Here is a 22,789-nt window from a genome sequence, read left to right as displayed (position 1 = left end):
TCCCTAGACCGGGGGTACCCAGAACAGGTCATGTTCCAGACACTTCTCACTCTCCTCTTTCACATTCACTCTCCTCTTTGTACATTCCCCCTCTGAGTGAAATGCAAATGTTGCCTTGGGGTAGAGACAACAACTAAAGATGATGCATTTTGGTGTAACCTTCAGAACAGCTCTGCAGTCATCTCATGCATTGGGAACGAGTCTCAGAACTCCCATGAGTTAACTTCTGCCCTCAATTGCCAGAGGAAAATTATGCCTTTCCCTTGTGTAAATATGTACTTTCTTCCAAATCCTGCTCAATCTTCCTCCCCAGCGAAATCTTTCGCAAGTTAGTCACGGCAGCAGTTTTGTTTAAATAACGACAGAATATGAAAACAGAGGAATGAAAAAATAATTCAGAGTTAAAAAGAATTTGCAAAGTATTCTTTGTTAAAATCAGATGTAAGTAAGGCACTCACCTTGCTATCTGTTAGTTCATAAATTTTTTGACTGATGTAGGTGACTTCAGGCTTTGGCTCATTGTACACAGCTCTTCTAGAAATATTCTTATTGGGTTTTGAAAGTCGTAGGGTGCTTCCTTCGAGTCGCACATAGACGGAGTGAGTCAACGTAGCATGGTATGTTTCTGGATCATAATTATAAATTTCATTCATCCATCCCTAGAGAAGAAGACACTTGTTAACAGGCTTTTAAGCTGCTGGGAAACCAAGTACAGCATGTACCTAAAAACTTTAAATTATTATCCAAGCTTTTGCCAAAGTTATTTCACATACTGCACAAACAGAACGAGGCAATAAATGCCCTAAATGAGGTAGCACCAATCTAAGAGAGCATGAGATGAGGACGGGATCTCAAGCACACAGCCTGTTTTTTCTGACTCAGTCACTTTGTATACGTAGCACAGGGTGCTCTCACCTCATCCCCAGGAGCCACAGTGGGATCTGCAGATGCAGGATGCTGGGAAGAGCCACAGGGCAGGAGGGATGAGTGGCACAGCAGCTCCTCTGCTCCCAGCAAGCTTGGATACTTTAATCACCCAGAGCCCAGGCAGAGCAAACAGCCTGTCTGCTCACAGACAGCACTGACATTGTAATCACCACAATTAAGGACTCAGTGGAAGACCACAATGGAGTTTGCTTTCATGCACCATCACCGTTTGAGATCATTTAACATGTTGTGTAACTGCCCAGCTACAACACAGGAGTCATACACGTGGATTAAATTCAATTAATTTCTGTGCTGTGAAAGAAACAGAAACAAACCAGCCAGTCCTGCTGTAACAAGCCTCTAAGTGCTGACTCTGACCATGGGGGTGATGTTACTCCTCCAACATCTGATTACAGAAATGGAGGAGATAAATGGGGCAGAAGGCAGGCAGAACACTCATTCAAGAAGTTTTCCTTCTCTTAACCTGCCATACAACATTCTTTGATCATTGTTTTTATCTGCACATCAGAACGTTAAATTCAGCATACTCAGTATTCATCAATGTCAACAGAAAGTGAAAGGGAGCAGAAAGTAAAATGGCACTTTTACAAACTCCTGGGTGATTACAGTGGGGGAAAGTGGGGAGGGCTGAATGAGCACCCCAGTATTTCTCAAAACAAAAAGTTGTAACTACCTTATGCAAAATATCCCAAAAATTACTGCAAGATTTCAATTTATTAAAGAAGTTCCACCCACACGGAGAGATGTAAAATTTACTTTTATGCTCATTTTCTTCAGTGCCACAGTTTCCCACAGTAGACAGCATACACTTTCTTAGGTGCCACAGTAACAGTGACATCTGTTTTGCTTACTCCAACATCTAGCTCCATTTTTACTACAAACCCTGAAAAACCTTGATAAATTAGCATTTCTTTTATGTTCAGGAAAGATTAAGTCATTCATCTTTGCTCAGCTCCAAAGCAGATTATGTCTTTTATTAACAGAAATGCCTATACCAGGACATACTCCTTGAAGAAGCTTTATAGTTGTTTTTTTTTTCTTACAGTGGGTTATACATGACTCCCATATAGAAAATACAATGCATGAGGAAGTGTTTTCTATAAGCCATCAAACTCTGCACAGCAGGCCTGATGTAGGTTTGAACACATCCCATCTCCTTCCTAGAAATGATTTAGCCAAGACATCTTTGAGCAGACAGCAATTAATTTTCAACCAGGAACTCCAGCTGGACTTACTGAAGCGCAAGAACATCACGTGAGTTGCCCAAAGCCACCGTGTGCGGGAACTGGAATATCCATATGGCCCACAGATCTCTGGAGCAACTCCCACCTGCCCCCGATCAGATCTCCAAGCTATTTCTAGCTCAGACAAAATCTGGAGCCTGCAGCCATGCAAACATACAGATGGGAATTTGCTGCCTCAGAAGTTTCTTGCCTTCTTCTGGAAGGCCGTTCAGCCAACACCGCACCAGCTGACACAGAGAGAAAGGGCTGACTGAAGAGTGGGTCATTATAGGAAGCTTAGTCACATGAGCCCTTCTTCTAACTCTAATAAGCTTTCTATTTTCAGTAGAAAGGTTGGAAACTTATGGGTACACGTGGTACCCAGGAAGGAAGGTCAGACTGCACTTGACATTTTTTCAACAGCCTGCTTGAGATGGAACTGTGATGAAAACAAGGAATGATTTACTCATCATACTCTTGACTTCCCTGTGCCAAATAAGAAGTAAAAACCCCTCCTGCTTTTCTGATCCCTACCATGTGCCCAGGCTTTCCACTTCAAACAAATGGATTAGCTGTACAATCTGCCAAACACACAATTCTCACACCCTGTAGTGCCTCCCCTGCTCACCCATAACCCAACAGATGTGCAAACACAGCACAACCACCAGGTTATCAGCAACCAAAGAACCAAGTCTAGGTTTAAGTATTTGGGGTTTTATTTTCAGACAACAGCTGGGATGAAAGAGACAGCACATTACTATGAACCGTCCTTGTACATAAAATTTTAATTTTCTGACTTCTAAGGATGAACTTTCTTCTTTGCACTGGATTTTCAAGTTATTTTGTTACAGAGAAACACTGTATGGCTGAGAGTAAAATGTTAATGCTTCACGAAATGACGATTCTTTATTAATGAATCTGAAAATATGTGGCAGCTGTAGGAATTTTATCTAAAAGTGTTAAAGGAGGTAACAACACCACCTGCCTTCTCACTTCAGCGATCTTCAGTTGTTTCGCTTAGCTTAAAAAACACTGAGAAGGTTATCCAAGAAGCCCCAAAAGTCATTCCAAAGTTCCTGCACTTTAAGAACAATTTCATCAGAAATACCTCTGCCTCTCTTTTTGCAAAAACAAATTGGAACAAAAGATTCACAGCCCACGGAAACAGTTTTGCAATGCACCCAAACAGAGAAGTTGTGTTACCATAACGTGCTAGCAACAGATAAATTTTCCCAAATTACTGAAGCAACCATGGATTTCCTTGTGTAGGAGAGGAGTGACTGTAGGATGGGTCTTTTCTGGACTAGCAAAGTCGTTAAAATAAGAAATTTAGTAGTTCTGGGAGGACAATGACCATAGTCATATGCCACTGTGCAGCTGCTGGCCATTTATACTGATCCTGTGATCTCCATTTATAAAGGTCAGCAGTTGCTCCACACTCACAGCTGAAATCAGGAGAACGTGCCTGGCCATCCGGCTGGGAACCACCCTGAATACGGAGCTGCTCCAAGGGTTGGGCAGAACAGCTTTTCTAGCTCAGGTCACAGCTGTAACCCAAAACTGCTGCCACTGCTTTGGCCCTCGGGAACAGTTGGCTCCGTGGGACATGGCCACCTACAAAATACAGTTTCAAAAGCCAGTTTGATTTTCCTCTTTCCTGACACTGGGCTCCAAATTTTTTATTCAAACTGCAGTTCAACAGAATAATTCATGTAAGAACTGCACAAGCAGGCCTTGTAGGTACCAACTTTTTTGTGTTACTTAGTCACAGGTCTCAGGTGTGTTACACCACAACCTGAAAGGGGAGGAGACGGGGAATTGCAAAAGATCCTTATGAAGGTCCCAGAGGGGTGGGGACACAGATAAGCTGTGTGGGTAGAAATAAACTAAAATCATTACTTATGATACTTTCAAATACATAAATAATTGAATCAGCAAAAGCCACCTTCACAATACAAGCCCAAATCTGGATTAAAACTGTCCCTAAAGTTTCTTAGTGGTATTAACAGGTTAGTATTCATTATTATTAAATTATATAATCAAATGCTTTAGCACCGAAATTTTTTCAAGACTGTTGATCACTCAAATCACACTAATTATATTAGCATCCCTCTTATTGCCACTATTTTGTAATACTTCATAGTATTTTGCTTCATAAATGAGGGAAAAATATAATGCATTTTTTGAGCTTCATTCACAGGGAATCCAAAGACACAGAAAGGTCTGAGGTAGAAGAAGCAACCATCACCTTAACTGGAAAACATATTTCTCTGCCAGAGGCCACTATCAAACATGAAATCCCTTGGATGGTACTCAGAAATACAGGCTGATAAAAAGCCTACTCCTTCTGTACCGCTGTGGCTCAAAAGCTCCATTTCTCCAGCAGGCACTGCCACTGTGTTCTAAAAGTTCTTTCTAATGGAAAGGGTAAATTTATCATTTCCATTTTAGCTGCTACTTAAAACCTTTCATATCAGCCAGCACAACACAAGGGAATGCATAGTTGAAAGGCCAAGAAGGAAGTTAGAAAAGACTAATGGATTAAAAAAGGGGAAAAAATGTGGGCAGAGAAAAAAAAATATATAAGGAAGCCAGAGAACTGAAAACTAAGGGAATAGGCAGATACAAAAACATGCAATGAAGATGCAGAGGTTTTGTGCATTTTCTGGTTCAGGGATTTGACTGAAGTATAGAAACCTACAGAAGCACACAATAACCAGCACAACAGCCATTCACTTTTTCCCACTGCCAAAGAGCGATTTTGTGGGGGACAATAACCATGTTCAAGTATTTCAGCAATTGCTATGGGGAATTTTCCACTAGTTTTCAAAACCTGGGAAATGTAAACTTCTCAAACAACATTTACATGGGGGAGAATGTACACATACTTGTACAAAAATAGCTTGTCAGCAGTTTGGCAGAATCCCAACTCCTTGAGCCTCATAAAGGGATCTTACTCAGAGCATTTATCGTAACTGCATGACAGCAGTCCAGGCCAGAACACGAGACCAACAGGTTCTGAAGAGAACATCTTTATGCAAGAGCATCAAGTTTGATTTTCCTATATTCACCTGAGTTTTGTTACAGATTAAGTCTTTAGCTGCCTTTTCAGAGGATCTAAGCTGTCCAGTACTCATTGTGACACATGTAAATAGAAAACAGTTGTATGAAGTGGGAATAACAACTTGCAATCTGCTAAATCATATTACATTATGTTCCTACTACAATATGGGCACCAAGCTGGTGTTTAAAACTCTTGAAGCATTAACATATTAAAGACAATTACTTTGTGTGTTACGAGCACAAGAAATACTCATCAGGTCATAAAAACCATTTATCTACATTTATACAGACTTCTCCGCACTGTTCATTTCTTGGCTACAGCCATTTTCATAAGATGTATCTCCTCAATAAAAGCATTAAAATACAGTTTAAAGGTTCCTGACTAAGAACTGACATCTCAGAGACAGCCTAGCACCAGCCAATAATGAACATCAGGATCTTTACCAGCTTTCAAGTATCAAGGAAGGGTCTTGGCATCAAATAACAAGGACTGAAATGAAAGTTTGTCAAGATTTGTACATGCAAGCAGCAGGTTGGGCAGTTGGGCAGACAGGAGTGTTCAGTCTGAATTCACTACAGCAAATAATAACCACAATTCATAGCATTCAAGAGAAAAGGGAACTCCAAGGTAGAATAAGGGCTAGACATGCAATTGCCACCTTTATGCAACAAAAGTAGAACTTCATATTCTGTTTCTCTAACTTTTCAGTTACCTAAGACACATGAAATTAGCCATCAATACATTACAGATTCTACAATATATACCCATCTGAATTTAAATTCATGCAACCTTTGTGCTGTTACAATTTGAGATGCACCTTCAAAAAGCTCAATTTAATATTTCCACAAATACTCTGACAAGCAAGTGATATCAAGTGAAGGTTACTCAGAAACTGTCACTCAGAAATGCTTCTGCTGCACATCAGAAAGTAGTTGATGTTTTATTGTTCAGAATTCTGCAATTGGGAAAATATTATTTTAGTTCATCACAGACAGAGATTAGGAGAGGCAGGACAGGGACCAGAAGCACTAAAGGAACTGAGGGGTTGGATGGATCACAGCTCAACAGGAAGCAATGTGACACATGAAGTGACAGCAACTTACAACATCTCAACAAGTGGAGATGAGAAGAGAGCAGGAAGGACGAACTTTCATTTAAAACCCAGCTCTCAGACACATGTTTAACTGAACTGTAATTCCTCTGCCCATTCCAATTAGCTCATGTTTAAGGGGGACCCATATGCTCTCCAACTCTCTATGCTCTACTTGAACACAATGCTTTTGTCTCTGCTTGGACTGAACAGACCAGACAGACAAATCACTGCCTAGACAGTAAAATGTCCCAGAAACAAAATACATCTCTCAAGATGCAGCTTCAAGCACAAATGTTATTTTACACACTAAACTTTGACACTACTTGCTCTCAGTACTTCAGCTGGATCGTTTCAATCTATCAGCAAAGCCATTTGCCATTTTACTTTTGAAGAAATTCCATTTTCTACTAATCCCTAAAGACAATGAGGTCTTATATATTCTTGGATACTAAACCATTTGTGCCCCTGCCAAAGTGAGTTGACCCTAAAAAAATATTTACAAATGGGCACAGTTCAGCTCCTTTACACCATCAGGATAAATCCAGTTTATTCCTTCTACCCAAAATAATGCACATAGACACATACACACAAAATGCCATGACCTCACCTTCAGTATTTCAGGTTCTTTGATGTCAAGAGCCCCTGTATTCCATCGCTTTTTCATGCTTTTATGCAATTTGAGATACTCATGAGTACGCGGAGTAAGAAGCCAAATCCCACAGACAGCTACCATAAATCCAAGGGCCATTCCAAGTAAGAGTCCACTTACATAGCCAGGGAGAGGGATAATAAAGTAAGCATAGACTAAGAGTGTTAATAAGTATAAAGTTTTCACTGGTATTTTAGGCTGTTGCACATCCAGATTATTTTCATCTTCACTACTGAGCATAGTAACAGTTTCCTCAGTCATCTCAGGATCAACCACAGTTTCAGCTGGTTTATCGGTTTTGCTTTCCTCCTCTAGCAAGAAAAAGTCTTCAGAATACAGTTCACAAAACTCCTCATCCTCCCTGCTCACTAGTGCAGACAACAAACATTTTTCAAGTACAAGTGAAGGTTTTGACCCCACATCCTTTGTGCTTGGAGACTGAGAGCTTTTGGTCTCAATCTCTTTTACATGTTCTTCTGCCCCTCTTGGCTGATCACTCTTAGTCAGGGTAAAGTCACTCCCAGAGAAGTCCCCTTCCGAATCACACTCCTCTTCCTTAATGCTGTAGTTGTTATTGCTTTCCAAATGGCCATTCAAACTGGAAAAGTTTGAGAGTTCTGAAGCACTTGAAGATAAGGCTTTGGGCCTGTGGCTACTGCTTTCATCACCCATTATTTTACTGAGCAGCTGAAGAGGCTCATAGATTACCTCAGAAAGGCGTCTTTTCGTATCTTCAATTTTAGCCTCCATTTCAGGTACTTTAAAAAAGGAACGAGTGTCAGAGGGGGATGTTAATGGCGAGGAGGGGGCAGTTTTAGAATCACCACCTGTAGCTCGAGGTTGAGTGAACTGTTTGAACAGATGCAAGTTCAGTTTCGAGTCAGGTGGCCTGTAAGACACAGCTTCAGACTCTTGTTTAGAAGTGTCTGTAGACAGAGATTTCACCAAGGTTTTCATTAACTGTCTATGTCGCGTCGGTGGGGTGGGTTCTTTTGGTTCCACTTCTGTTGAAAAGGACTTGACTAACCCCTTAAAAGGCTTTGAACTAGAAACTGTGGGTGATCCGCTAGAGCAGGCAACTGATCTGGACGGGGATGAGGATGGGGAAGATGACAGGCTGGATTTCTGTTCCACAGGTGGTGCTGCGGCACCTGATGCGCCAACTGTGTGACATGAGTGTGACGATGGAGACAGGACTGGTGGCACTGTACTGAGTATTTGGGATAGGGAAGGAGAGTCCAACAGCTTTACAGTTTCTGCAGTTAGCAGAACTGCAGGTGATGAGGACAGCAGTGATGCAGAGTTGGCCGTGTTAAGCGAGGTAGCTGGACCAGAAAAGTCATGGCCGGTATGCTCAAAGCAGAGGTCTTCCTTGGCTTCAAGTGCTGTTACAATGCTTTGGTCATCTAGCTCCTCATCAAGAAATTCTTTAAAGTCCTCTTCCTCCTCTTCTTCCTCCTTCCCAAATGCAGAGAAATGAATAGTGATGGTTTCTCGGGAGACAGATCGTTGGACCTGCACTTTTGGTGTTGACTGCTTTGAGGACATTTCACCAGTTTTCTCTGCATGGCTACTGTTCCGACTTGTCATTGCAGGTTCCAGAGATGTGTCAGAGTCTGGGAAGAACACATAACACCACGTTAAATGCATTTTCCCCCCATTCAAATGTCCTTATTTTCAAGCATTAAGCCAAACACAATTTTACGTAGAAAAAAATCCCAAACCAACTCGCATGCTCAAATTTACAGATCTAGGTTACTGCATGCTACATATTTCCACACACCACAAAATGGCAATACTAAAAACCACCATGCTGTTAAAATTATCTTCAAGTGCCCTGAAATTACAGTTCATCTCTGAAGCATCACCTTTCTGTTCTTCTTAAATGTTATTTAATGTTAATAATGTTAATTCTTAAATGTTATTTAAGCATTTTATTGACCCATGAAAGTTAGTTTAGCATATATTTACATGGAGAGGAAATAGCATGCATTGAAACCAAGGCACTGGTGACCATACACAGAGATGGACCAGGAATTACAGGGTTAGCTCTGCCTCTCCAACTGCGAGGCAGCACTTTATCTCCACTGCCAAGACAGCAAGTTTACTACTTCAGTAACTGAGTTATTTTTCAGAAGCTGTTAAAATGCTGTAATCAAACTGTCAAGCTGAATTAATGTGAGGCCTTTGCTGATGTTTAAAGAGCAGTTCAGAAGAATGATTATGTGGTGGTGAAGAAATTGCACTTCACAACAGTTGTGATATCAGATTTTATTATCCAGTAAGCCAGTGCCACCTGTCCCGTATCACCATCCTACTAAAGGTTGTAGCCCTTTCTACTTCCTAGCAGAGCTGTTTATGTAAACATTTTTTAACCTGCCAGTAAATAAAGCTGGGTTAAACATTTTAAAACAGCAGATCTTTGCTACACTGCTTATTCAGAGCAAGTATCTGTCCACAACTTCTACACACTATAGCTGTCCATTTTATGGCTCCTAAATTGTTGGCCATTCCTTGCTTCTTCCAGCATTTGTGAGCTTCCCAATCAGGCTGTACAGAAGGAGCTGGACGTTAACCTGCTTCATCCAAAGCCTTCAGAAATTTCAATTTCAGGGTTTGTTGTCTTTTTTTTTTTTTTTTAAGTTTCATTTCTGCTGCATATGACAGGGAGCCAGTTTGGGTTCAAAGAACCAAAAGAAACATTCAACCCCTGGTCAAGCTTTCACTTGACATCTCACCCTTATTCTAACAACCACTTAGGAGACAAAAATTCTTCCTGAAGATCAGTTCTGACTTCAGCTTTTACCACGGAACAGTTTTCTTCTGCTCTCCCCAAAATCCATCTGACACATCCAAGTAGCAGCATTAACAGAGAACTCCCTTCAGTGATGGAGAAGTGCCTCCAGCCCACCTCGGGCTCAGCAGGTTGTTACCTTTCCTATTACATCTGAGGATCAAGTAGTTATTTACCCAAATATTAAGAGCTCTCAGTTATCTGAAGTTTATATAGACACTTATCAGTCACCTGTATGTATAACTTGGTGAGTGTTAAAGTTGGTAAGAAATTTGGTCTCTCATTTCCTTGTTGAATTAGCACACCCGGAAACCACCAGCCAACAGTATCCATGCTACAGATAACATTCAGTTTCACATGGTTCAGACTGCAAATTACCAGACTTTTTGGACAAACACACACAAATTTATTTTGGAGAGGGGAAAAAAGTACTATTGTACAAGATACGTATCCAACCTCATTTCCATAGTGCTGGGCCATCAGCTACCACACCTTTAATATTTTGGCCCAGTTGTGAAATTACAAAACTAACAAAACAAAATTTGAAAGTCCAAAAATCCTACATATTTTCCAGGTGACTGAGCCAGCACACCTCTATACACTAAGGAAGGAAAAAACAAACAAAAATCAAAACCCCACAAATATAATAACAAAATCCCCCTTGTACACAATGCTGTTGGCATCAGTTTGACCCTTCCTCTTCTGCTGTTCAGCATTAACCATTTATCAGTAATCTAGGAAAGCAGGAGAAAAAGATTAGCTATTCCCCCCAACAGCAAATAGCATTTTCACTGTGGCATTTTCTATCAGCTAGAACTTCAGGGGTCTGGACAGCTCTTTAGCACACTGTGTTTACACTGAACATTAATTAGCTCATGTTTAAACGCCAGTTGCCATGCTGTGCTAATGCAGTGCTAATGACTTGAAACAGATGAACTTTACTTGCACACACCAAATGTACTGAAGAGGGATTTTACTGCTTACTGAACAAGCAAGATTTTCTTAACATCATTATTAACTTGTTAACACAGAAAGGAAGGAAATTCTTGATTAGCCAGTATTTGCCTACCTCAAGCACATTACTGTGCCATGAATTATGTCATAGGTTTCCAATCCATTCCTGAACACAATCTGTTTTATTGTGAAGGATTTTGGCTTTTGTTTTGCTTTTTCTTCCCAAAGCAGATGCTGAGAAGCTTTTCCTTGACATCTCTTTTAGTAGGTGTTAGGTTTTGATAAAGCTATTTCATCAGGTTCTTGAAACATACATTTTTACCCCTTAAATAATTTTAACAGATTCACTTCTTACTCATTTCTGGCTACATTTTCCTCACTTATTTCTTTCCCCTACTCCTCAGGCTCCTCTCCCAGCTGTTTGAAGACCTGATGTTCCAGCCTCACCATCTGAAGTGGCACAATTCCAGACTGATTGTTTGCAGATTGTATTGGTACTTGCAGAAACACAGGTTTTCACTGATCCTTCTTTTTGAAGGCCACACTGCTCGCCCTTCTCTGGCTGCCTCTTCAGGGTTTTTCTGGTGTTGATTCTGAAGATGAGAGGTATCAGTTTTATTTATGTGGCAGGCAGATCTGAGTAATAGCCTTACATCCTCAGGCTTCAAATGATTCAAAGCATGAACTTTTACCCGGAAGGGAAGAAGGCTGCTCAGAAAACAATTCCTTTCCCCCAAAGGTTTGAACTTTGGATGCTGCTGCAGAGTGGAATGAGAGAGCTGCCAACCAATGGCTGCCATTTCCACTTCTGACCTCAAGGCACTGCATCCTCATCTCCCACAGAACAGTAGTTTATAATCCTCACCTACAGGCATTGCTTTTAAAGCTCCAACAACAGGAAACACTGAGCCAGGCAAACAGGGAAAGCAGCTGCCTGGGACAGACAACATTCTTCACCCAGCCCTTTCCTATGAGTAGGGAGGCAGCAGGGCTGGAGGGTGTTTTTGCCTGGGTGACAGCATGTCTCCACCACGCTGTGATGCACCTGGTGACGAACAGGGACACCCAGGGAGAGGCCAAGTGTGGGTTAGGCCATGACATCTTTTGTAAGTGTCACTGCAGTAACTGCTCTTTCCCAGGAATGACTAATTGGGAGTTCACAGGCACTGGACCCAGCAATCTGCCCTTCTGCTCAGCAGCATAAACACCCTTCTGTTCCTTTCCCCTGCAGGGGATAAACACACCCCACCCTTCCTCAGCTGAGCCTCAGAAGGCACCTGTTCACAGCACTGAGAAAACACACAGTCCATCCAAGAGCCTTAGACAATTATACCACCAACTTTATAAAGCAAAGCAACTATTTTCACATTAACAATTCAGAAAGTGATTCAAACAACAAAGCAGCAAACTAAGAACTAACTTAAAAGGTCAACATTGCATATACCACACTTAGTCATAATCATTCATTTGGAGAAACAGGCTGGATTGGATAACTAAATTCACATGCTTTGCAGCAGCCAACTACTCCAATCACATTGCTATTACTTATTGCAACATCTTCATGAGGGGGAAAGGCAGTACATTGTACTAGCAAAATGCTTTCAGAAAAACGTGCAGCAAGGTTCAACACTTTTATTTTGGTTGCTACTAAACACAAGCCAAAAATGTGTTTTTCATAAAACAGAAATTCCTTTCCTCCTAACTAAAGGAAAAGCCTTACAGGTTATTAAACAGCACTACAATACTTTCCCCTGTATCTGTCAGTTGCACCAGAAGAACAGGCCTTAAATGCTGTTCAGGAAACAATTAATTTGATTACTGATAATGCTACAATTCAACTTCATGCAGATTGCCACTGCTGTTCAAAGAGAAAGATGTTTCTCACTGGTTATGCCTCTGCTTTCCCCAGTAATCCTTCTGGGCCAGACAGCTCCTGGTCTGGCAGACTGGGTTAAAAATCCAGTTGTCCTTTAAGATTCATGAGGCCTTTATCATTTTGGGTAACTTGACAGTCATTTTCAAATGTCAGACTCAAAACAGGTAGACACTTCATACTTTAAATCTACCCTCCATTTGGCAGGAAGGAGAAGCGGTGTATTTGTTTTAGACAATCTCTGCAGCCTCCATGGGGAGTTCGACAGATTTTTATATTCATAGCAACAGGACCCCACTAACACACTAAGGCCATGTTCCAAACCAGGCCAGCAGCACATTAAATCTTTCCCAGAGTGGGAACACCTGCACAAGTCAATATGATCTGAAATTCCTATCTGCTCTCAGAAGTTCTAGCTTCTGTTTGATTTGCTAGAGATTCAACCAGCCTTCCAACACTGAGATATGTGGGAAAACTGCTGTAATTCTTTATACTTATTTAAAACAGGTAATAGAGCTCTCAGCATCAGAGAAAATTTTCTGTTAAGAGCATGAAGTCTTCATTTCAGGTCCTTCAAAATGAAGCACGAGATTAGTGAAAAGTACTACTCTGCCACAAAAGTAGTCTAGAAAGCCAATTTCCATTTAGCCCAGAATGCTCTCCCTGAAGCAGAAAGCACAGCTGCTGGGACATTATCTGTCACATGAATTTCATTTCATTCAGCAGATCTATACCATAAAAGACAAAAAAAAGAGGATACAAAACCCAAAATTCAACATTACTTCCTATCCCCATTCAGATTTCTAATTATGATCAATTAAATTCCCCTGGCATCTCCATGAGTTAATGTATTCCATAGTTAACATATATTGTTCCTTTTATATCCACTAGTCATTACTTTTAAATTAACTACATAGCCAGGGTTGGTAATTACTATCACACAATAGCCCTGTGAAACCTTCCTGTCAGGGATCCAGTTACCCAGCCAGGAGATAAGGCCTTAAAGCTCAGTTTCCATCAGGAACAAGAAGAAAGTTTTGTTTCACTTTCCAAGTTCATGCAACTGAATTTGAGATACTGGGGGGGGGGGGGGGGGGGGGGGACGGGGGGGAGGAATAGGAACAAAACCCCAACAAAACCTGTTTTAAATTCAAGGGCAGAAATGAAAAAGTTGATATCAAGTACTATTTAAAAACTGTAGTCAAATGTGTTGAACAGAAACCAATCCCAGATTACGGCCAAAACTGATGGTGCCACCCACAATGGATCATAATATACACACACAGCACATACCCCTGACAGAGTAACCCAGGTGAGCACAACTAAGCTGGCCGAGAACTAAAACGCCTCCAGCGGGAGTCCTCTGAGCATCATAAAAAAAAAAAAAAACCAACAAACCAGAAAGCTTTGTGCAAATGCTTTTAAATTCAGAATAATTTAAGTTAAATAATCAGCAATTAAGTATGTGTAGGGATACATAAAAAGAGGATCCTAGGCAAGATTTTAAGGTCTTGTCAAAGAGATGATACTTTTAATGAAAATTATAAACCTATCAAAAGAGTAATTTTAAGTTCAGGACAGAAAGGTCAAGTAAAATTGCAATGGCAAATAAGGAGTCTTCAAAACTACGGAAATTCTGTTGCTGCTGCTGAGGTCCCTAAGCTTGTCTTTACACCACTTCAAAAATAATCAAGTAGAAATTGTTTAATGTTACCTAAGTAAGTGTATTCTATATTAATGTTTCCCCCAAAGACTTAAGATGTGGTCAGCTACCACATTAGTTTCTCTGCCTTTACTGATAAAAGAAGAGTTATTATTCTTACCTATTCTCCTTCTGTGACACACCATTTACCAGAAACTTTAAAAGCTGCACTACAATTTCATTTTAACAAACACAAAAAGCTAAGCAGTTAAAGGTTCTCCAGAAATTAAAAAAAAATTAATTTCTTCTTAATGATTTTCTGAAGGCTGAAGTGAAGCAGTATTTATAAGAAATGGAACATTTTCCCTAACAGAAGAAATAAAAGAAGTTTTTAGGCAAAGCTCTGCTCTTTGGAACAGATTCAAACTGCACCAGAGTGTAATTATATTAAAGAACATTTACTCCCAGTTGGCACAATGAGAACAAATAAAAATTCTAGTACATACATAATACTTCCTCCATTCACATGTTCTCCTCCTATGAACTCTATTCCTGTTTCTTTATCATTTGTAATTCCAAGGAACAAGTAGGACCTTTTCCTTCCAAAACACTCTACATTAAACAGTTCAAAGGGACCTTTTACTATTTCCCAGAACAAAATAAAATGATAACAAACCACCACCAAATGCCCCCCTCCCCCTCTATCACAGATTTTGGGGATTTAGTAATTTCCTATAACATATATTGCTGTCTTTAAAATTACATTAAAATGTGTTTTTCCAGGTAGCTACTTGCTGGCATCAAAATTACCCAAAAAACTAATTTGGCCACGAGTGAGAAATGCCCCAGAAAAAGAAAAGTTTACAGACCTAGATTGGAAATTTCTGCAGCAAGGGATTCAGAAATAGACACATTAAAACAAGGGCAAACCCAGAGCCAGCCTAAAGCCAGCCTTTCTCACTTTTCTCAAACTGCTGTACTCTCTTCAGAGTCACCCTGGCAAGCCAAATGAGAGCCAAAAAAACCCAGCAACGGTCTTACAATTCTGAGCAATAAATACATAACAGCTGCATTTGCTCTCCTCTAAAAGGGAGAAGAGCCTACATCAGAATCCTCCAGTGCTGCACAAGTTCTGCATCTCAACAGAACATGCTGGATTTTTGTAATAAGAAAGCATCAAAAGCTTATGCATAAAAACTTGCATCCTGTGGAAAGCATAAATGGTGAGGTAAAACTGTGCAGAATTGTAACTCATTCTCTTATCTCGGTGGAAGAAAAAAAAAAAATCACTTCCTCATTAATCTGATAAAAGATTATCTAAAACCTCCATGGATTAGTCCACAGCTGAAAACTCTGCCCACATCTCAGATTAAAATAAAGGTCACTATAAAATCTTAAGGGGAAATTTTGACCATTGACTTAGAAAAAAAGTACATTTCCAAAATGAACTAAAATAAGGTGTCCTGAATCCTAAATTTAAAAGGGCTTATCAGAACTGTCTTGCAGGCTCATTTTTCCCAGTGCAAATACACATCAATAGGTAACAACTGAGCATTCAAGGACTTTTTACATTTACATTCATTTCCCTAACAAAAAAATTCCATCAATATTCAAAGTACCTGTCAAGGTAAAACAACCATCACATGCCTTCATACGAAAAGGCATTAAAAATAAACTTGGTTTGTCCACATGAGGCTAAACTCAGATATACGGAGGAGCATCACCAATTAGTAACTCCAATTCTAGATCCCCATGTAAAATGCAGTTATGAAAGATTTTTTAAAAAGGAATGGAATCTACAGATTTACCCATAGGTATCTAAAGACATCTTTTCTTCAGGGTTTTTTTTTTTAATGATTGATCAAATGTTGTATTTCTTATGTACAGCCTTCATTTTAATTTCATGTTCTGCAGAAGATTAGCATGCAAGGTGCTTTATGGCTTTTTAACCTGACAGGACAAAACACAGTACATAATCATGGTTTCTTTATGTCTCAAATGTTTTCAGAATTACAGAAGGGGATATATTCTCTGGTATTATTAAATAGGACTAAAGCATTCAATACTTAGAAGTATTTTATTTTGGACCTAGCACACATCCCTAAGAAGCAGTAACTCTTCAAATAAAATAAACTATTAGAAAAAAACAGATAAAGAGCTACAGACCCAGGCAGTTGGCACAAACTGAAACAAGAACAACCAATCAAAGCAAGGCTATTTTCAGAAAGTTTAAATTGTCTAGGGAAAGGAGGAGGGCTACATCTATATTTATTACAAATAAAGTATTCATACCTAACTAGAAAGGCAGTTGTACTCAACACACGAAAATTAATTATCCTAAGGCACCTGAAGATACAGAGCAAGCTGCAAATACTAACACAGGGAACTGCTGTTAGAGACCACATTGATTACAGTTGTTCACCTCCTTGCATCTCATCTACCCAGGGAAAAGTGTCTTTGATAAATGTGGAAAATGCATTTACAACAGAACAGGATTTCTCAGAAGCTCCTGTAAGCATAATCCCCAGAGGGTCCAAAGGACACAAAAGCTTAGAAAAAGGCCAATAAACAGGACTTCAAAACATGCATCTTTTCAGAGCTGCCAACAAGTTTGGGAAGTGGTGGGACAAAAGTAATTCAACCCAAAAGTCAGACTGTTCTGCAAAGTTTCTTTAAAATAATTGTTCCCAGCACCTAAGAGAGGCAGACCTGCCAATCACTCCATGCCATGCACTGAGTCCTCTCTCCTGTCACTGGATTCCATAAAAAATTTAATGGAGAAAGGTACTACCAGCATTTCCTGCTACCTGGAAACTGCAAAAGAAACATAAATCAGCACCACATGAATAGAGAAGCTCTTTGTGATCTCATGTTGGAAAAAAATGGACTAGAATTCCAGACTTCTCTGAAAGTCCTGTGCGGGTAATCACGTTATTTTTAGTTTGTGTATTATTAGGAGGGTGAGAAAAATTTTGCTATAACTTACCTGACTGAAGAGCAGTGTTCACAGAGCACTTGGAACAAGTAAGATGATAGAGAGTCACTAACACCTTAAAGCAGCAACAGCAAAGACTGAGAACCACATTAAAGCAGCTCTAGAATCACACATATTCTAGCAAGAACTGTGCAGAGATCATAAACTACTACTGACACCTTCTGTGCTTAAAATACTTTTAACTTCTAATTCATAGAAGAATCCATAGAAGGTTAACAAAACAAACTCTAAAGAATCCTTGTCCTAAGAATAACTGGAAAATAAAATGTCAAATTTGAAACTAGAGAGTACCAGACATTTCTGTCTGCTTAAGGCAACACTCATTCAGATTTATGTTCAACTCAGATACCTAGAAACTAAAATGCAAAAGTTCAGCAGTACTGTGGCTTTTCAGCTGCAGGACACAGAGTGACGAGCACAGGAGAACATCCAAGGCACTGAAATGGGGCCTAGATGGCCCCAAACAACCTAAATTTTTACCACGCTAAGGACAAAGCATTTTGCTTATTAAAAAAAACCCAAAAACCCAAGCAAACACACAACACAGAAACACTGTCGACCTTTAATGAGCCAAGATATTAAGTGAGGCTACGTTAAAACATTAGGACAGACTTCCCCAGCTTCCCAACTGACTGTCACGACATAAGGGGTCTGGGGAGTTTTTCAGCTTGTCAAAAGCTTCTAGAGCCTTGCAACTATATGTACATTTCAGTATCATCTCTCAATGATTAATTTTGAATTAAAGAATGGCTTAAGCATTTTATGATTAAAAATACTGGACTATGAGACAGACAAACACAAAAACACTCACTCAAGTGCACAAGGCTGAAGCAATTCCTAGTTATTCTATTACAGGACATTCCAATATTTCACAAAATCCACAAAAGCATTAAGGCAAAAAAAAGTATGTGGCAAAAGCATTCCCACGTGTGTTTTCATGTAAATACATTTTCTTATTTTTCCCATAGTATTTATAACTCTAAGCATTTCAAGGTGTAAACTTACGGACAAACGTTGGCAAGAATTTTCCCCAGACTTTGTTATTCAGAATATGAAAGAGGCCTTGCCACAAACAACACTGAAATCAAAGGCACCAGCTCCATCTGCATCCCCCTCTGTTTCTTGCATTACACACAGAAGAGAGCAGTACTTATGAATCAGTGAAATGTATTAAAGCTTTCTGGTGGTTTGGTTTTGGGCTGCTTTTTAGTTTTTTTCAGGAGCAATGGAGGTAACTCCTATTTCTAACAGCTGCAGTACATTTTAATTGCAACATCTGACAGGTCAATTACAGATTGCCTGACCTTAACAGCTGCTTCACAGGCCTGACTCCCATTGAAACCAACTGAGTCAGAAAATGATGAGCACCTCCCAAAACATATTTTTTAATGCCTAATTGCTAAGAAACCATGGGAGGTAGATATATGGGGAAAAAAACAAACAAACAAACCAAACTTCGCTGACATTCTGAATTTAAATTATCATTTCACAGGAAAGTAAAGACATCATATTTCTCACAAGGAGAAGGTAAAGTGAGGTTGTTGTGCATATGAGGATCCTACCTACTCTGTTTTTCTCTCTCAAAATGTGGTACTGATAACAGGCCTGGAAAGAATTTGTCACGTGAATTCTCAAAAAAAAGCAAACAAAATAAGATTGGGATGAACATAAACAGACCTCTCATCTCTTCTTTTTTCAGCAGCATGGATCTACCTCAGCATGGTCTTTCCCCATGTGAATCAGGCCACCAATGTGAAATTAAGGAAATATAAAATTTTCCTTAAAAGGTGTTGAGTTCATTACAGGTTTTCTGAACTTTTCAGCACTCTTTGAGAAGCATTCTCACCCCTTACTCATTTTCTCTCAACCTCTGCTCCTCTGTGGTATAATTCGGTCTTAGCACACAGACACAGGTCCTTAACTTAGTGGAAGGCAGACCTCAGGTAGACCAATACAATGGGACTTCTGTAAATGAAATCACTTCTCCAGAACTCTCTTTCAGAGAGGCACATACTAAATTTTGACCAGCTCCGTAGAGAGCTGTAAAACACACACACAGATCTCACTTCTGAGAACATTAATCAACGTAGCTGTCTTCAGGAATTTCATCTGACAACAGGCTGAAAAGTAAAAAAGTCAGAAGGTGGGTGTCTTGTAACAATACAGAGCAAAATTCACCAGTTAACTGCTGAATTCACAGTGCAATATGAACATATGAATTAATTTTTAAGAACTCCAGTTTTACTTGACATTCACACTGTATCAAAGCAAGCTCTCTATTGTCATTATCCTTTGCAGTTGCTTGTAAAAAAAGAGCTGAAGTCTTCCCTTCCTTATCCTGTATTTGCTATTCAATAAACAGGTATCACCAGTGTAATGTTTGTCCAGGAAATGCCTTCAACACCATAAAAGTTTCCACTACTGCACTCAAAATTAATTTCTATAGTCTCAACCACTTGACAAAACAGTTAAGAGTGAATGCACTCCCCTCTTTGTGGGTTAAATTTGTGCACACATATGCACAGAAAGAGAAGTGTCTTTAAAGCAGCTTCATGGAAATAATTTTAGGTCATCAATTTTAAGGTCTTGATTTGCTGGGAGATAAAAGAACAGCAAAAGCCACCAGATGGATTCCAAAGGGCAAAGGGAAATAACTGTCTTTGAGCCATATTCTGCTTTGTTCAATTACAGAATTATGCAGGCAAGTCTAATTTCAGGCATAGGGCAATGCTCCTATATACCTGCTTAATTAATCCACCAGGCATTTGTTTATCAAAGAGAGTCAAGCTCTGAATTACAAGCACTGTGAGTAGGTTTGTGGGTACACACAGCGCATACTCATCAGGGTGTGGGTGTGTAAACGAGGCTTTTAATTGCTCAGAGAGGTCAGGGCAGAAAAGCCAAGCAGGAGTGGCAGCTCAGGTTGTCTTCCAAGGTAAGGTGACAAAATAGTGATGACTGAAGGGTGAGGAAGCTGCTCCCATACCTATGGAGCTGCCTCTGCCGTGCTCTGTAGAATGAAGGCTTTAGAGACAACATTGGTCACTCTTTTGGGGAAACTGAACTAAACAGTGCAAATGGAAATGCATACATGGGATGAAAATCTCTCACCTCCATTCGTCACCACCCCGCGAGACAAGCTCCTCTCTGTGAAAATGAGGAACAGCCTCCACGCCCCCTCAAAAGTTCTCCCAGCTCTGTGAAGGATCAGAAGTGTGATGCCAACAGACAATGCCTTCTTCAGCAGCCTGAGATCTGAACAGATCACACAAACCAGCACTGATTTGACTGGGGTTACTGGAGGAGGAGGCTCGAAAAGCCACTGTTCACACCTCACTTTTTGTGTCTACAAAGAAGTTTGCAAGACAGTCAACCCGTGGTATTTTCATTGGTAAATGCACTGCTTAGGGCAGCTGGTTGGAAGAAGCAGATTAAAAAAATATATCCTAAGAAAGCAAAAACACTCATAGGGCAACACCATGATTTACTCATTTTTATAATTTCAATTGTGAAGTTTTAACTTGGTAGAAAGAATGATAGCTATCTCGCTAGAATTTACAAATAAAACTGGAAAGTTGGCCCAACTTATCAGAAAAGCAGAGGTTCATAAAATCTGTTCAGTACTCAAAAACCATTGCAAATCCACATCTCAAAGCTGCCATGACAAAAGAAATGGAGAGCCATACAGCTAAATATTTACGCTCTTAAATACAACACACCTCTTAATGCATCTTTTCAGACATTCACAGAGTCTTCTGAAACTGCTGGGCACTGCTTTCAGCTTGCCTGAAACCTCTCAGCAGTGTTAAGGCTTCTGGGAACACTGTTGTCATAAAGGGAATGATAAAAGAGAATAAAGGGAATTAGAAAATAGGAGAAAGTTTGTATGCACAGCTGGTCTGTTCTCCATCCCCATCTCTTGCTACTCACTAAAAATAACATATAAATAGAAGAGTAACACTTTTTTCTTTTTTATGAAAATACTTTTGTAAAGTTGTCACGCGTTTGCTCATAAGGTTTATTCAAAACCTGGCAGTGTGTTTATCAACCGGCACACTTCTGAGTTGACAGACATTTAGGATCATCTCCCCCTTACTTCTTTCCACTTCTCCCAATTCCTTTGTTTAATACTTCAAGTCAACTTGAAAAGGAAGAAGTGTGAAAGCAATTAGACAAAAAGAAATCCTACAGAGGAGGTCTTAAAAAGATAAGTCTTATCAAACTTCACAGCAGCTCCAAACCAGACAAGAGTTTTACAGACCACTTTCATTTTCCACCAAAGTACTTCTTTCTGTGACCAACCCTGAGCATTACAGAAGAGTACTAGGAAAGAAAGTAAAGCCCCTCTGGGCAACAGGGATGATGGATATATATTAAGCAAGCAAAATGGAAACGTCCAGCTTGAAAAGCATTCAGGGAGAAATCTTCACCTTGCCCTGGCCACAGTGGGGCATGGAGATGGGAACAAGAAGTGGGAAGTGACAGTGGGCAGGGCTGTGGGAATGCTCTGCAATGCTCCGCTCTTGCAAGGGCATCGCTCCTGGCCTCAGCCAGAGGAGTCTGGGATGGATCTCTGGCAGAGCCTGGCACAGACAGGCTCTGGATACTCGGAGGTTTCAGAAGACAAGGAAGCAGAACACGCTGCAGCTCGAAGGCAGGAGACAGTGAGCACCAAACTCAGACAAGTTGCACTGTCTCTTCATGTCACATGTTTGGTGACATTTCCAAACCAAGCTCCCACAATGCAGGCGTGTGAGCACCACCAGCTCCTTCTCACAGAACCCTCATTCTTTGAGCCTGCCTGGGCTCATAAAAACAAATGTTTTTTTCTTTTCTCAGTCTTAATCCTGACTTCCAGGGAAATGTAATGGGTTTTACAGCTCTCTATTTAATTTCAGATCAGAATTCCACTGCAGCTCATGACAGGTCACATTCACATTTCACTCCTCTACCATCTGCTTTGAAATTCCCAGTATCAAAGGAGTCCATACCTTTGTGCTTATAATTTTGCAGTCCTATATTACAACTGAAGTGTAATTTAAACAAAACACATGAAACCTGGAGTAAGATCTAAAGTCTTGTAGCTCTGTCTTCTACTTCCACTACTAAAACCCAATATAGCAATTTTTGGGCTCAAACAGATCCTTTAAAAGACTACTCCAGTGCCTGAATATCCCTTTTCATACCCTTAAAAGAGATCTTATTCTAAGCTTGACCATCCCACCTTCTCACAGCTCCAGGATAACAATCCTGCAGGACATGCAATACAGTCACAGCACTAAGGGACATTCTCCTACAATATTCCTGCCATCCAACACCAGCAGGGTCAGAGAGCACAACACTTTATAAACCACTGAGACACTGAGTAATGAATACTAAAGCCTGGTTCACACGACGATTCATTTCTGCTGCCCTCCTGGCCTTTATGGGAAAGCACCACTGTTTACCATGTTTATTGATCTTCTGTTATCCATTGTCCATCAGGCCTCTTCCCTTTTAGAACCCCAACTGCACTAGGTATTGATTTGGACTTTGCACAGCAGAGTAACACATC

The 22,789-nt window shown here is 40.1% G+C and overlaps 1 protein-coding gene across 9 annotated transcripts in view; it reads right to left on the bottom strand.

Moving 5' to 3' along the window:
* TEX2 (testis expressed 2) overlaps positions 1-22,789 on the bottom strand; it is a 44,742-nt gene that overhangs the window by 18,012 nt on the left and 3,941 nt on the right. For 3 of the 9 annotated variants that reach the window (XM_069032996.1, XM_069032995.1, XM_069032993.1), the window contains exons 2-3: positions 6,936-8,593; positions 459-659 (exon numbers count right to left, since the gene is read on the bottom strand). In XM_069032996.1, the coding sequence (XP_068889097.1) occupies positions 459-659; positions 6,936-8,567 (1,833 nt within the window). In that variant the 5' untranslated portion in view covers positions 8,568-8,593. Of the gene's footprint in view, positions 1-458; positions 660-6,935; positions 8,594-10,840; positions 11,052-11,080; positions 11,145-11,172; positions 11,319-18,240; positions 19,308-20,346; positions 20,366-20,954; positions 21,059-22,789 lie in introns of those variants that run through there. The other 6 variants (XM_069033000.1, XM_069033001.1, XM_069032998.1 and 3 more) reach the window with 6 other exon arrangements.

The sequence above is a fragment of the Aphelocoma coerulescens genome, chromosome 18 (assembly GCF_041296385.1).
Source record: "Aphelocoma coerulescens isolate FSJ_1873_10779 chromosome 18, UR_Acoe_1.0, whole genome shotgun sequence".
NCBI lineage: Eukaryota > Metazoa > Chordata > Aves > Passeriformes > Corvidae > Aphelocoma > Aphelocoma coerulescens.
The sequence above is the reverse complement of the archived record's forward strand: the minus strand, read 5'-3'. Positions and strand labels throughout refer to the sequence as shown.